A 16,155-nucleotide genomic window follows, 5' to 3' on the forward strand; every position below is an offset into this window, starting at 1 on the left:
TGCATCTTTCCCGTCCTCGCTTTCCCTGACCCAGTTTCACCGTGTGGCTGCGATTCCAGAGCTGAGGGATCTCAGTCGGAGAGGCAGGAGCTGCACGTGGGGCTTTGTCCAGGCTGCAGGGGCTGATTCACTCTTCATCCTCCTCATCCTCCTTCCACCTGGGATTTGCTGTCTCCCATGTAGGAGAGGGCTGCAGCTCAGGAAATCCTCTTGCACGTGCTCCGTGTGGAGGAAACGCTCACAGGGATGGACAGGGATTTTGGGAAGAGCTGCATGAGCTGTGGGAGGCTGCACCTGTGCTGTCTGGGGCAGGTGCTCGTGTCCTGGGGCTGGAGGCTTTCACATTCCAAAATCTGCTGATCCAACTGCCCAAGTGCCAGAGATCAGGTCTGCAGGCTCTCATGGAGCTGCTTTTTTTCCTCCTTTATCTACAGACAGTTGGGCCTCGACAGAGGGGCTGGAGCTGGTGGGATTTCTTTGAAAACAGGGAGATCTGGAGGAAGGGGAGAGCAGCATTCTGGGGTTTCTCCTTGCACAGCAACTGTAAGGCTCCAGCACCCATCCTTGAGGATTCTGAGGCTGCCTCTGACAACAGAAAGCTCCTTAGCAAAATAAAGCTGTGGCTTCACCGGCCTTGGGGGAGTTTGAAGGCTCTGTGTGCAGCAGTGATCCTTGCCCTGGGAATGCTTCCTCTGCCTCTTTCTGTCACTTCTTCACTTGGAAAATATCACCTGGAGCTGCTTCAGAGCTCAGAACTCCAGGTGTCACGCTCCAGGGGCTTATTCCAGAGTGCCAGGAATAAGCAGCCTCACAGAGGTGGATGAAAAGGGGGAAAAGCTGGTGCTGAGCTGTGGGGCTGGTGCCTGGATCCTGCTGGCAGGGCTGCCACAGGGAGTCACTCTGAGCTCACTCTGCTGCTGAGCTCAGCCCTGCCCAGCACCACGGCTCCTGCTGAGCCACCCCGGGGCTGCTGCAGCTGCTGCAGCTCCTGTGCAGCACCACCCTGAGCTCAGCTGAGGCTCCTCGTCCTCCTCAGACTGAGCTCAGCTGAGGCTCCTCGTCCTCCTCAGACTGAGCTCAGCTGAAGGTCCTTATCCTCCTCAGACTGAGCTCAGCTAGAGCTCCTCGTCCTCCTTAGACTGAGCTCAGCTGAAGGTCCTTATCCTCCTCAGACTGAGCTCAGCTAGAGCTCCTCGTCCTCCTTAGACTGAGCTCAGCTAGAGCTCCTCGTCCTCCTTAGACTGAGCTCAGCTAGAGCTCCTCGTCCTCCTTAGACTGAGCTCAGCTGAAGGTCCTTATCCTCCTCAGACTGAGCTCAGCTAGAGCTCCTCGTCCTCCTTAGACTGAGCTCAGCTAGAGCTCCTCGTCCTCCTCAGACTGAGCTCAGCTGAGGTTCCTCATCCTCCTCAGACTGAGCTCAGCTGAGGCTCTTCATCCTCCTCAGACTGAGCTCAGCTGAAGGTCCTTGTCCTCCTTAGACTGAGCTCAGCTCGAGCTCCTTGTCCTCCTCAGACTAAGCTCAGCTGAGGTTCCTCATCCTCCTTAGACTGAGCTCAGCTCGAGCTCCTTGTCCTCCTTTTCTCAAAGAGCCTCTGAGCTCATGGTTTGTTTTGTTTTTTTTTTTTTTGTCCAGTTACCTTCATTGCAAAAGTTCTTTGCAGAATTGGGAGGAAAAAACTTGAAGTGGCAGACATAAAAGGATGTTGGGTCCTTTGGATCTGTCTTCCTTGCACCTTTTGATGGGAAAATCTCCAGGATGTGCAACATCCCTGAAGCCTCTGCATTCCAAGGTGTGGGTTGAGTGAGACCTTGACAGCACTGCAATAGCATTTTGTCTTTTTATCCCTCATAATTCCTTTCTCTCCCATTTTCCATCCATGGGATGTGGAGAGGAGACTTCATTGTGGCCCCTGTGCCTGCAGAATCGCCAGGTCTGGGGTGGAAAACTCCTTTCTGTGGAAAATTTAAACAAGTGAAAGGTTTCAAACATCTCTGGTGTCAGACTATGCTCTTTTCTGACCCAGAGATGGGGTAACAGAGCCATTTGAAAACTTTTATTCCATTTTCAGTCTCTTGTGAAGGGCGAGGCAATACAGATGTTACAATTCACACCATCATAATCTATTTATTTCCTAATTACAATACACTATAAACATTTCTTGGCCTATCAGCTTTAACCACACCAAGCTGTAAATGCCATAAAGCCAATAATCTAAAATTTCCCCTTGTGGGTCCTACAATGCATCTTTCACAATTCTAATTCTCCAAAGTATCCAGTTGTGCCGTTTGCATTTCTTGTTTTCTGTCTCTCCATATTAAATCCCCAGTAAATGAACAAGAAAAACAAATAAGTGAATTGAAATGAAACCCTTAATAAAGCGACCCCTCGGAGAAGTTACGGCAGCAGTGACAGGAGAGGAGCAAGGCTGGCTGTGACCTACCTCGGCAGGTGTGAGGTGTTCTGGGTGTTTTCCCTGCATGTGAATCCTTCTGGAGGCTGCTGATGCCTTGGGTGGTATCTGCCATGCCTTTTTTTTTTTTTTATGGAATCGTGGAATATTCTGAGTTGGAAGGGATCCTGAAGGATCCTTGATCCCAAATTCTGGCCCTGCACAGACACCCCAAAATCTCACCCTGTGCATTCCTGTGTCGCTCCTTTGAACGTTCTCCAGCATCTTTAGACCTTTTTCATATTGTGGTTCTCCTCCAGACCTTTCCCCATTCCTGTGTCCCTCCTTTGAACATTCTCCAACATCTTTCGACCTTTATCATATTGTGGTTCTCCTCCAGACCTTTCCCCATTCCTGTGTCCCTCCTTTGAACATTCTCCAGCATCTTTAGACCTTTTTCATTTTGTGGTTCTCCTCCAGACCTTTCCCCATTCATCTTTCAACCTTTTTCATATTGAGGTTCTCCTCCAGACCTTTCCCCATTCCTGTGTCCCTCCTTTGAACATTCTCCAGCATCTTTAGACCTTTTTAATTTTGTGGTTCTCCTCAAGACCTTTCCCCATTCATCTTTCAACCTTTTTCATATTGAGGTTCTCCTCCAGACCTTTCCCCATTCCTGTGTCCCTCCTTTGAACTTTCTCCAGCATCTTTCGACCTTTTTCATATTGAGGTTCTCCTCCAGACCTTTCCCCATTCATCTTTTGACCTTTTTCATATTGAGGTGCCCAAGCTGCCTGCAGGACTGGAGTTGAGGCTGCCCCAGCCCAGAGCAGAGTGGGACAATCCCCTCCCTCGCTGTGCAGTGATTCTGGAGACCAGATCCCCCCAGGAGCTGGTGACCCTGCTGGCTGCAGGCCACACTTCTGCCTCACCCCCACGTCCCCATCCAGCATCCAGCAGCACCCCCAGCTCCCTTCCCGGGGCCGCCGGGGGCCGGGTGCTGCGTCTTTAACGGCGGCGCGGAGGCAGCTCCATTGAAGATTTGCAGGAGAGCAGGAGGGGGGTGTGGATGTGGCTATTGGCAGAGCTGTGCTGACATCCCTGCGAACAGCTGGGATCTGCTCCGCTGCCGAGCCGCTCCTCAGAGCCCGAGCAGCCGCAAAAATCGCCAGGGGATTTTTTTTTTTTTTGGGGTTTTCCTTTGGGAAAGCTGGCGGGGGCTTCCTGGGAGCGAGATTATCCTGGCAGAATTCCTCTTGAACTGCTCGTGGCCATGGAGTCTCCGCTGAAATCGGGAAACAGCTGACGTGCTCAGAGTGCAGAACCACCGCGGTGAGTTTATTTTTAGGATGAGGTTTTAATTATTTGAGAAAAGAAAGATTTATGAGGTTTTTCATTTCCCCTCGCCGGTGCAAAACGCAGTGTAAATGTGGGCGAATATTTCGGGGATGGGGACCTGGCAGTGTCCCTCTCCCCTTGGTAAGTGCCAGGATTTCTGCTGCTGGAGGGAGTTAATTTAAAATGGAGCTGGACTAAATGAATTTGTGGCTCTGGGATCTCGGTGAGGATTTGGGTGGGTGAGATGAGCTCTCCTCTTCCTCCTTTTGTGCCGCCGGGGATGCACCTACGGAGAGAGGGAATCCCCGGTCGGCATCCTGTGCTCTGCCATGTCATTAAGGAGTTCCCCTGACAGCATCATGGAATCTCCTCCTGCTCCAAGCATCTGCAGCTTGCTCCTGGGTAATTCCTCTTGTTTTGCAAAGGCAGAACCTTCCCAGTGCTTTTGCTGGGTTATGTTTTAGTGGATTTATTTGTTTGGGGCTGGCTAGTTGATGGGGAATGTTGGCTCCTCGGTTGGCGTCGTGCCACGTGACGTTTTTGGGGTGGCTTATGCAATTGGGTGTTCTGTAGGACAGTGCTTGTGTTCACTGATGCATTAACTCTGTTTTTAAATTAATTTAAGCCCCTCAGCTGAGTTGGGTTTAGTGGAATCAGGAGCTTGGATTGACTTTTCCCCCTCCTCACACGTGTCCATCGTCCAGTTTTGCCTAACACCCAAGAAGTTATGCTCTCTTCATCTCAGATTTAGTGCTGGGATTTTTTTGGGATTGAGGTGTGGTTATTGTACTTTGGGGTGTTAGGATCTCTCTACCTGCTCCTCAGACTTAACACCCAATCCCAGCTTCTGCTGGCAAGCAACAGATAAAATTGAGTTTTTTTCTTTGAATCATTATTTCCTCATTTTTTTCTATTTTCAAATTAATTTCTGGGTCCCACCTGGAGAACACCCAATGTCTGCCATGTGATGAGTGGCTCTGTGTCCTCTGCTAGCATGGGGAAAAGCAGGAGCAGCAGCTGGAGAGCAGGAGGAGGAATACAGATAACCTTCTTGCCTTGTGCCTTCCTCTTGTGGAGGTTTTCTGGGGGCTGGGATGCTTTGGGGCTGCTAAACAAAGTTTGGGGATTTGCTTTGCCAGCTGGGAAAGGTGAGGGAAATCCTTGTTCCCTCATCCACATTTTTAATGCTGCTGCTCCTGCCTGGCACAGGCAGAGCACGGGGGCAGGTGCCAGCAGGAGAAGAGTTTTCCTTGTTTTCCTAGTTGTTTTTCCATTTTTCCTGGTTGGATTTCCATGTTTTCCTGGTTGGATTTCCATGTTTTTTCCTGCTTGGTACCTCTGGTGCAGATGCCTCGTTAGGGATGGGCTCGGGTGGAAGGAATTCTCCTTGAGGTTCTCTGAAAGAACCAGGAGCTGTCGCAGGGATTTCTGCTGAGCCATGGAAGGGTTAACAGAAATCCCTGCTCAGTGCTGTCCTATTGCATCCTGACACTGTGGAAAGTAGGTGGATAATTCCTTGCTTTTCAGGAAACCCCTGTGGTGGACAGCCCTCATTAATTGTTGCTGGGAAACTGCTTTGACGTCACCGGAGCAGTTCCCTGCTCTTGGGATGTTGGGATGAATACAGGAATAGCTCGTGATGAGGAAGTGGGAAGTGGTGTGAAATGGAGCAGAGAGCTCTGACAGGGAATTCTCAGCCTGCTTTTCTTTCCTCTCTGCCACAGTTCTGTCCAAAAAGCCTCGGGAACTGTCCACAAACCTTCGGTGCTGCCCTGGGAGCAGTGCCTCCTTCTCCAGGAAACCCTTTGTTCTCCAGGGCTGGTGGGCCTTCACTTTTTGACTGTTTTGGGGTTGGGTTTTTTTGGTGTTGAGTTTGGGTTTTTTCCTCCTCCAGATTTTGGAAAGGAGGGGTGAGGAGGTTATTGCTCAGCCTGAAGCAGCTCCCAAAAATGAAAGGAAAAAGGAGCAGCAGGATCACTGTTTCCTTTCTTTTGAACATCAAACTAACAATATCCCTTTTCCTACAAGAGGGGAGAGCAGGACTGAGAGTGGCCCTTAGTGCTGGGAGCTCCAGGCTCAGACAACTTGAAATTAAAACTGTTTAATCCCACTTTTCTTAGGGAAGCGTTCCTTAGGACTGTTTAACTCCTGGCCTGTTTGTGCAGTTGGTTCCTTCCTCCCAGTGTTAACCTGTCAGTGTCTGGGAGATGTGGCACAAGGTAATTGTAGCAGGAATTCTCTGTGTTTCCTTTTCCACACATGGAAATTAGATTTAAGCAGAGTTTTCCCATCCAGGTCAGAGCATTTAAAGAGATTTGTGTGCCCAGAAGTGCTGGAGGGCAGCAGAGAACAACTGAGGCTGTGGCTCAGGTGGGCCATGAGAAGGCTTGAAAGGGGAGGAAGGTGAAAGAAAGGATCTGAATGTGAAATATGGAATGGTTTGGGTGGGAAGGGAGCTTAAAGCTCATCTCATTCCACACCTTTGCAATTGAAGGACACCTTCCACTAAACCAGGTTGCTCCAACCTGGCCTTGGACACTTCCAGGGATCCAGGGGCAGCCCCAGCTTCTCTGGGCTGTGCTAGGGCCTCCCCACCATCACAGGGAGGAATTTCCTCCTAAAAGAAGAAATATCAGTCTTTATAAAACTTTTATCCACCCCTATGCGATTTCTGGGTATCACATGGAAACTATTTTGGCAGTCCTGCTTACACTTGTGGAATAGAGTGAGAACAAGTTGACACCTCTCCCGAATTTAGTCTTTGCTTTGATGGAGGGAGGTAACAAAATATCAGAGTATTTATTCCCCCTGAAATGATGTTGTGCTTTGAGATGTTTTCCACAAGGAAACCTCCCAGTTCTCCAGAATTCCCTTTGGCTCACCTGCACTTCCTGTCCCCTTGTTCATATAAGGTTATTTTTCCCCTTTTCACCTGGAGCCAAACCCTTCCATCTGCATCAGAATTTCAGGATTCGATGTCATGTGGGGGTGGAGATTAGGATTTAAAGCAATGACTAAGCACGGGCACTGTTCAGGCAGAGACGTCTGGCCTCCTGTGGGGAATCTTGCTGGCTTTTGCAGGAGCTGTAAGGGAGGGAGGAATTCAGTCCCTCTCCAGCTGAAAATCAGGAGAGGATTCAGGAGAGGTGGCTTTGAACTTGATGAATGTTGCTGGTTTGGGGCTTTTTGGGGTGCTTGTCCCAGTGGGAGCTGTTACCTGGCTGGGAGCAGGAGGGAGGGCAGTGAGCTCCAAAGGTTCTTTACCTGTCGGAATTCCAGCAGAACGCTCCGACTTTTCCTGGGCTGCTGCTGCAGTGATGTTTTGCCTGCGTGGAGCCCAGGATGGAGCTGTTCCAGGACCTTTTGGCACACTTCAAAAATCCTTCTCTCCCAGCCTCTTGTTGCACCTGGCAGCCGCCCCTGAAGGCCGGGATGGTCCCAGCCGAGGAGGAGCCCCTGGGATGATCCTGGGCACGGCCAGGGCCCGGCAGAGCCCGAGGGGCTTCGTGGCCAAACGGCAGCCCCGTCCCCAGCCCCCGGTTCCCAGTGCAGAGCCGGTTCCCAGTGCAGAGCCAGTTCCAGAGCTGGTTCCCGGTGTGGAGCCGGTTCCAGACCCGGCTCCCAGTGCGGAGCCGGTTCCAGAGCCGGCTCCCGGTGCGGAGCCAATTCCAGAGCTGGTTCCAGAGCCAGTTCCCAGTGCAGAGCCAGTTCCAGAGCCGGTTCCTGGTGTGGAGCCGGTTCCCGGTACAAAGTCGGTTCCCGGTGCAGAGCCGGTTCCAGAGCCGGCTCCCGGTTCCAGAGCTGGCACCCAGTGCAGAGCCGGTTCCAGAGCCGTTTCCTGGTGCAGAGCCGGTTTCAGAGCTGGCTCCCGGTTCCAGAGCCGGCTCCCGGTGTAGAGCCGGTTCCAGAGCCGGCTCTCGGTTCCAGAGCCGGCTCCCAGTGCAGAGCCGGTTCCAGAGCCGGCTCCAGGTTCCAGAGCCGGCTCCCGGTGCGGAGCCGGTTCCGCGGCCTCAGCCGTGCTGGGGAGGGGGACCTGAGTCACCCCCGCCCGGTTGCTCCTGGCAACAGGGCCCCGTTGCCATGGAGCTCGGCTCCCCATTGGCTGCCGGGCAGCCAATCAGCGAATTGCTCGCCTGAGCATCACTGGTACCCAGCGGGAGGGAGGTGAGGGGTGCTGGGTGCTGGGTGCTGCCGCCCCCCAAACAGGGCAGAGGGGAATGATGGGGTGCTGGGGAAATTATGGGATGGTTTGGGCTGGGAGGGGTCAGAAAGGCTGCTCTGGCCCACTCCTGCCAGGGGCGTGTCCCTGCTGGACGTCCCTGTTGGACATCCCTGCTGGACGTCCCTGTTGGATGTCCTGCTCGATGTCCCTGCTGGATGTCCCTGTTCGATGTCCCTGCTGGACGTCCCTGCTGGACGTGTCCCTGCTGGATGTCCCTGCTGGATGTCCCTGTTGGATGTGTCCCTGTTGGACATCCCTGCTGGACATCCCTGCTGGATGTCCCATGGAGTGAGTCTGGGAAAGCCAAAGCAGAGCTGGTTCATAGCTGAGGGGAATGCAGGTCTTTGTGTTGGAAGCCAGCTGGGAATGCTGCAGCGCTGCCACTGGTTCCCATGGCTATGGCTTGGGCAGGTGAAGCCCACCTGGAAAATCCTGATTTGCAAGGAGATCATTGAGTCCAACCCCAGCCCTGCACAGGACACCCCAACAATCCCACTCCGTTCCTAAGAGCAGTGTCCAAACACTCCTGGAGCTCTGGCACAGCCTCAAGGCTGTGCCCATTCCTGGGGAGCCTGGGCAGTGCCCAGCACCCTTTGGGGGAAAACCTTTCCCTGATTTCCAACCTAAACCTCCCCTGACACAGCTCCAGACGTTCTCTTAAGTCCTGGTGACCAGAGAGCAGAGACTGGTGCTGATGAGGAAGCTGCAGATTGGACAAGCCAAGTGCCCTCAGCTGCTCCTTCCTAGACCCTTCTCTAGTTCCATGTCCTTCTTTTGGATGCTCTTCAACAGCTTTTGTATTGTGGCACCCAAAACTGCCCCCAGAGGACTGGAGGTGAGGCTGTCCCAGAGCAGAGCAGGACAATCACCTCCTTCAGCACCTGCTGCCTGAGCCCTGAAATGTGAGAGGGAGAGGCTGAGGCACCTCAGCCCCCTCCATCCCCCCTCAGCCCCCTCCATCCCCCCTCAGCCCCCTCCATCCCCCCCTCAGACCCCTCCATCCCCCCCTCAGCCCCCTCCATCCCCCCTCAGCCCCCTCCATCCCCCCCTCAGCCCCCTCCATCCCCCCCTCAGCCCCCTCCATCCCCCCCTCAGACCCCTCCATCCCCCTCCATCCCCCCTCTCAGACCCCTCCATCCCCCTCCATCCCCCCTCTCAGACCCCTCCATCCCTCTGCAGCACCGGAGCCGTGTGTGGGCAGCTGCACCCAGCAGCCATATGTCTCCTTTGCACCCTCATTTCGCTCAGGAGCAGGTCTGTTCCCTGAGAAACAAGGCCAGGAAAAGAGAGTTTATTTAGCAGGAGCTTCCTGCCTTTTCCAGATCTGCTGCCAGATCCATCTGAACTGGGAATGCAGAACTTTTCTTGCTTTTATTCCCTGCCCAACCAGGAGTTGCTGCTGTGCATTCCCGGGGCTCGGCAGCTGCTAACTGCAGGTGGCAAGAAGGCAGCAGAGGTGGAATTCCATGTTCCTTTCTGGAGTGAGGAGGAGGATTTCAATGTGTCCCGGCTGCCTGGCCCTTGGCCAGCATTCCCAGTATGCCCAGTCACTGCTGTCACTGGCCCAGTTGCTTTGCCAATCCCCATCCCCAAACCAAAACAGCAACAGCACCTCCCCCGCCTCCTCCCTTGCACCTTTGCTCCATCTTCTTTCTTGACACAGATTTTCTGTTGCATCCGTGTGGTGTTTTTTTCTCTCTCCCAAGGCCCAGCTTGATCCCACCCACTCCCCTGAGTCCTCTGAACTTGCACCCTCTCCACAAACCCCGTCTGTCACCGTCACTCGTGTCTGCCACCCCCTCTCTGCCCACGGCTGCCCGAGGGAGCTGGGCTGATTCATTCATCCTGCAGGAATCCTCCTCTGGAAAGCAGCAGTGCCCAGATCTCCCCCAGCTTCTGCGTGCAGGGAAATATCCTGGAGGCTGCCTGCAGGGGATGGAAGCTGGAACAGGAGGGGGCAGCTGATAAATGTCACTTCTGTGGCTCCCAGTTATCTCTTCTGGCAAATCTGATTGTGTTCCCTGTGTGATGCTGCAGTTACGTTGCAGCACGACAGGAAAAGATCCTGTTATCCTCCTTACATTTGGCTGAGGTGTTTGGCTTGGGGGGGAAAAGCTCGTTAGAGGGTGGGTGGTGCAAAGGGAATGAGCTGTACAAAACCTGCTTCTTTATTTGAGTGTCATGTGTGCAATTCCGGCGCTGCCTCCTCCCTCCCTTCCCCAAATCTGCTCCAGATCCTCTTGGAATGTTTAAGCCCCCGGCCTGGGCATGAGCCTGGAGCAGTTTCCTCCAGTGTGAAGTGTTTTGGGCTGGGAGGAGGTAGAATTTAGCACCTTCACCCCCTGCACAATCCTCCCACGAATGAGGGACATCAAGCAGAGTGTTCCCTTTTCCCTCGCTGACCTAATTCTTGCGGGAGCAGCGTGGGATTCCCTGGTGTGGGGCTGTCACCCCGTGCAGCTCCCTGCATGTTGGAACTCAAAATGTCCCTCAGACATTTTTAGAGGTTCCAGGCCTTGCTCAGAAGCATTTTAGACCCTGGCAGGCAGCTGGAAACAGCTGTGATTTTGAGTTTGAGCTATGGAATGAGTTACCAACTTTGGAGGTGGAACAAGCAGTCACAAAGGGTTAGATAGGATAGTAAAAGTAGTTACAAAACAGAGGGGAAAATTTTTTAGTATTGTACAGGGGGGTTTTAACACCTGTACAGGGGGGTTTTACTTTGTACATGGGGGTCAGAAGTTCTAAGATGGAGGAAAGTGGGCTGATCCTGTTCTTCCTCCTTCTTCTTCCTTGCCTCCATGTTCTTGGTGATGTTGGCACTTATAGATTCGTTTAGAGTAGAAAAGCACTTTATAATACAGGTAGTAGGTATTGGGGGGAAACTATAAACATGTAATACGTAATATATCATATAAAAGCTAGCAGCAGGCCTGGGTGGGGGGAGAGAAGAAGAAGACAGCAGACAGAGAGGATGTCAGGGTGTGTGTGTGCCTCTGCCTGAGCTGCTGAGCAAACCACAGCAGCTCAAGGAGAAAATCTTTTCGATAACTCGCAATAAACTGCCTTGAGACCAAACAACAAGAGCCTGTGCAGTTTTTCTTTAGAATCACGGGTTGGAGGAGGAATTTCACCACCACATGGGACCCCAGAGCAAGGCTGGGGCTCCCACACATGGGAGCATCACCACTGCTGGATCTCAGCCTGCAGGGCAGCTGCAGGGCGATGCTTGCTTTCCCTGCACCTTCCTCCTGTGAGAACCCCAGGCTTGCTCTGGGGTCTCGTGTGGTGGTAAAGCTTCTCCTCAAACCCGTGCTTCCAAAGAAAAACTCTGCAGCTTCTTGTTGTTTGGTCTCAAGGCAGTTTATTGCGAGTTATCTAAAAGATTTTCTCCTTGAGAAATCATTCCCTGTGTCCTGGCGCTCCGGTTCCTCATGAGCTCTAAGGGCAGGGTTGATGCTTTGATTCCAGGTGATTAATTTGAAATTAACACTTAATTTGATGGGGTTGAGGCTCTCAGCACACCAAAGCACAGGTGCTGCCTTGTCCAGGCTCCACTCTAATCCAGAGGTGGCTCCAGGGGCTGCCTGCTCCTTGCTAATCAAAGGGAAGCAATTAAATGCAACTTTATCAGGAATATTAGTCTTAATGAGTAATTTGAGTCCCACTTTTCCTGAAGTATCTGACCAGAGGGAGATCCCAGATCTTCTCTCACAGAGCATGTTTGGAGTACAAGGCTATTGTCTCACTGAAGATTTGACTGATCACAAAAACAACTGGGCTGAGATTTGGGGAAATGCAGATTTTTGGTGGTGGTTTGCCCTGGGGCAGAGCTCAGCTCTGGTTTTTGGAATTTATTTCACCAGTGTGATGTTTGCTGGTTTAGAGCTGCTTTCAGTCTCTCTGTCTCCATTGCTCACCTACCTCAGGGACTTTGTCCAGCCCTGGTGGCTCCAAAATCCTGGGGACAACCACGGAGTTGCCGCCAGGCTGCTCCCAGGGTGGGCTTGGTTTGGGATCTGTGCACGAGGTGGGCTCCAAGGAAATTCCAACCTGTGTGTGCAAGAGTTTGTGGCCACAGAGAACCTCTGTGCACCCCCTGGCTATGCTGGATTGGGCTGCGTCTCACAAAATGGGATGGACTCGGACTGGTTGTAGAGTTAGGATTTATTATCTGTTTGTATCACGCAAGTAAAAAGCAAGAGACAGAGAAAATAACAATATCCATGTAAATCCAGAGCAGAGATAAGATGGCAGCTTATGCAAAGCCTTTTTTTACATATTCTTTGAACCAACAGCATAAAAGAAAAGGTGCAAAGTCATTAATTATACTAATAAGACAAGGACCCACATGGGTTTAACATAACGAAAGGACTTCTATGAACCTCAAACAATAATTAATTATATAAGATTGAAACTTTTCTATCTTTGCAAAGCATATATCTAGGACTTTTCACATCTTGAGCTATCAATAAGTTCTTGTTCTTTCTTTTTCCTTATGACAAATATAAATGCATTCACTTGGTTCTTATTTTCCTAGCTCCCCATGAGAAGGTTTTGAAATTTCCCAGCCTTTTCTCAGCTTTATGTCTACTTTCTGGGGCCTTTTTGCACTTTCCAAAATCTTTTCCCTTTTTATATTCCTACAATTCCTCCTCTCTTTTTTTTAATTTGAAATAAACCATCTTTGACTCGTCACTTATTTATTACCTTGTGTTATATAGCTTCACTACTGTATATATTTATTACCTTGTGTTACATAGCTCCACTACTGTATATATTAATTACCCTAGGATAAAATGTTGTAAAATATCTATATGAAGGTACTTTTTAAATTTGCTTTAAGCTGGGTAAGTTAAAGTCCCTTGTCCTGCAGGTGCCCGTCGCTGCGTCGGAGGGCTCTGAAGATGTCCAACAGCACCACGGCACAGGAGTCCCTGGAAATTATGAAGGAATCCGAAAAAAAGGTGGTCGAGGAATCTGTGAACAAAACCAAATATGTATCCAGGTCACCGAGCAAGGAGGAGGTGGAGAAGGATGGGGGGGAGGAGGTCAGCGTGCGCCAGGAATCTCAGGTGAGCGTGGGCAGGGAGGGCTGGGCCCTCACCTGCTGCTTCCAGCCCTTCCCAAAGCACCCAGTGGGGGGAACGCTGGGCTCCAGGATGGTTTGGGTGGATGGAGACGAGAGATCTCTGAATATCATCTGAATATCTGAATGCTCTTAGAATATCAGGTTTGTTTGGGATGGAGAAAGGTCTTGATGGAGCTGCCAGAGCAGCACGGGGCGAGGCCTGAGGGGATGGGGAGGAGAGAGACAAGAGGATGCTCCAGGAGAGGGTGGAAGTTCCAAGAGAGGAGAAGATCCAAGAGGGGGGAAGATCCAAGAGAGGAGAAGAAGAAGAGGAGGAGGAGTTCCAAGAGGGCGTCCAGCCCCTCGGAGACCCCTTATCAGGGGCTTCAAGGTGGGCTGGAACAAGACTTGGGCCAATGGGGTCACAGACTCCTGATGCTTCAGGGGAGGGTTACAGGTGTGGGATGAACATTTTGGGGGTTGAGATGGAACAATCCATTTGACCTTTGGATTTATTTGTAGGTAAGGGTATTGTCCAGCCAGTAGGGGGGATTGTTTTCATCCTGGCTGTATTGTGAATAATTCTATTTATCCATCCTTCCCAACAACCCAAAGACACTTTTCCAAGGGACACCACGCTGTGCAGGCTGCTCCTTCCTCCTCAGCTGCATCCCTCCTGGCCAGAGTGGTTGAAATATTCCCTGAGCCTGGGAGTGGAATAACAAATATTCCCTGGGGGACACTGGTGTCTGTCCCCAGGTTCTGGTGCCAGGGCTGTCACCTCCCTCTCACTCCTTTCTTTGATCTAAGGATGAATTAATGGCTTCGTGTCAAGGGAAGACATCCAGGGAGAGCTTGGGTTCAGGAATGCTGCTTGACTGTTGCTTCTCTTCAGTTAAAAATAGGATGGGAATGTTTTGGGGATTTCATTTCAATAAATGAGAAAAGTTCTGTGCAGGCATCATTTGGGGGTGCTGGGACTCACTCCTGCTGCTCTGCTCTCCTGCCACCTGTGCCTGTGGCTCCTGGTGGAGCTTGAAGCCCTTCCCACCCTCAGCTGCCTGCTGGATGCTGCTGCCATGCCAGCTGTGGGCTGGCACATCTGCCAGATGTGCTCCCAGCTGCACGGGCAGCTGTGCAGCTGTGCAGGGAGAGCCTGAGTGGGCCCTCGGGAATGGAGCAGGGGAGATTTCAGCAAACATTTCATTCAGGGAAGAGCTTGCAGTGGTGTGTCTACATTTCCAATCCCTACTACTACACCACGTCCCTGACTCCTGTGGGAGAAAACAACTTTTCTGTCCCCTCCCTCTTGGCGAGGTGGCCCTCGACCAGGAGTGCTGCTTACACAGCTCCTCCTGGAGCTCACCCTGGGTTGTGGGTGGTGGAAAAATCTCTCTTTTAACTTGTGCTTTCAAAAAAAAAAAAAAAAAAAGCTTAGAAGTTTTTTGTTGTTTGGTTTTAAGGCAGTTTATTGTGATTTTTTTTAAAAAAAGTGATTTTTCGGGCTGCTGTGGTTTGCTCAGCAGCTCAGGCACACACACACACCCCTGACATCTTTTCTGACTCTTGTTTTCTTCTTCTCTCCCCCCGCCCGGGGCTGCTGCTATTTTTTATGTGGTACATTACGTGTTAAATGTTTATAGTTTTTCTCTAATGCCTATTGTCTATATCAAATGGTGCTTTTTTTAAACTAATTTGTGAGTGCTAACACTATTAAGAATATGGAGGTAAGGAAAAGAAAGAGGGAGGACGGGATAGGCTTAAATCTCTCTATCTTAAAACTTCTGACCTCCATGTATGAAACTAAAACTCCCCTGTATAGGATTTAAAACCCCCCTGTACAGCACTCAAAAATTTTTCCTTTTACTTTGTGACTACTTTTACTACAGTATCTAAACTTTTGTGACTTCTTGTAAGGTTGGTAAATCATTCTATGGCTTAAATTTAAAATCACAGCTGTTTTTAGCTGCCTGCCAGGGCCTCAAACGCTTCTGACTTGGACCCAGAACATCTAAAAATGTCTGAGGGACATTGTGAGTTCTGACAGGGAGCCATCCCCAGTGCCACGTACCCTCCTCAGCTTCTTCTCAGCCAGCTCCAGCCACCAGAGGCTTGCTGGCTCTCCAGACAGAGCAGCAGCATCTCTGTCACAATCCCTTTTTTTTGTGTCCCAGGAATGGCAGAAAACTTCCAGGTTAAATTTTCTTACCTTCCCTTTTCTCTCTCCGCAGAAGCGAACGTCAAGTCACGGACACGCCCGGAAAAGAGCCAAGGTAGGAGCTCTGCTGCCATCCCAATTGCCTTTGAAATTGGAAATTTGGAAATTCCTGCTGCCAGCCTTAGGGAGCTGCTCCTGAGCCTGTCCTGTCCTGGAAGCCACGTGCAGCAGGCAGAGATTTCCATGTGCTCCTTTCTGGAATTGCTCTGTCTGGAATTTGGGGAGGGCAGGAATTAAAGCAGGGTATTTCCCACCTAAAATTTAATTCAAAGGCTGAAGGAATAAAAGAACTGTTTGTTCAGGGATTCCAAGTCATTGGTGTCTGTATATTGAGGGGAATATCTCTCTAATTGGTAATTTAATTGCCTTGGGAACGCAGCTGCAGGAATTCAAGTGTGAGTTTTAGCTGAGGTGTTGTAACCACTCCCCTTTTTTTACCTTTTTCAGTCTAACTCAAAGCTTAAATTGGTCAGGAGTTTGGCTGTGTGTGAGGAATCCTCAGGCCCCTTCGTGGATGGGCTGCTGGAGTCTCAGGTAGGCCCAGAGTGAGACAAATTAGGGAGTGTGGAAGCCCAGGAAATCTATGTTTTGTTAGAAATTATCCCTATCTTACTCTCCCATGCCTTGGGGAGCCAAAAACATTCCCCCAAGAGCTGGTTGAGACTTTCCTGGGCTGCTTTTCTCCAGCCACGGCTCAGAGGATGTCTGAGGGACATTTGTTTCACCCCAGGACATCATCCAGCTGCACGTGAGCTGCCCCTCTGACAAGGAAGAGGAGAAACCCACAAAGGATGGGGTGGAGAAGGAAGAAAAAGAGAAGAATAAAGAAAAAACACCAAGGAAGATGCTCTCTCGAGGTCAGGTGCTGCTCCCCTGCTCTGGGAACCCTCTGGAAGTGGGGCAGGGGTGGGACAAG

General features: G+C 51.0%; 1 protein-coding gene across 6 annotated transcripts in view; it reads left to right on the forward strand.

Moving 5' to 3' along the window:
* The window catches only part of R3HDM2 (R3H domain containing 2), a 46,570-nt gene that overhangs the window by 9,022 nt on the left and 21,393 nt on the right, over positions 1 to 16,155 (forward strand). For 5 of the 6 annotated variants that reach the window (XM_021542499.4, XM_085563070.1, XM_085563069.1 and 2 more), the window contains exons 2-5: positions 12,827 to 13,025; positions 15,253 to 15,294; positions 15,687 to 15,773; positions 15,970 to 16,096. In XM_021542499.4, coding sequence (XP_021398174.2) covers positions 12,858 to 13,025; positions 15,253 to 15,294; positions 15,687 to 15,773; positions 15,970 to 16,096 — 424 coding nt within the window. In that variant the 5' untranslated portion in view covers positions 12,827 to 12,857. Of the gene's footprint in view, positions 1 to 1,481; positions 3,723 to 12,826; positions 13,026 to 15,252; positions 15,295 to 15,686; positions 15,774 to 15,969; positions 16,097 to 16,155 lie in introns of those variants that run through there. The other variant, XM_021542498.4, reaches the window with a different exon arrangement.

The sequence above is a fragment of the Lonchura striata genome, chromosome 29 (assembly GCF_050655825.1).
Source record: "Lonchura striata isolate lonStrDom1 chromosome 29, ASM5065582v1, whole genome shotgun sequence".
Taxonomy (NCBI): domain Eukaryota; kingdom Metazoa; phylum Chordata; class Aves; order Passeriformes; family Estrildidae; genus Lonchura; species Lonchura striata.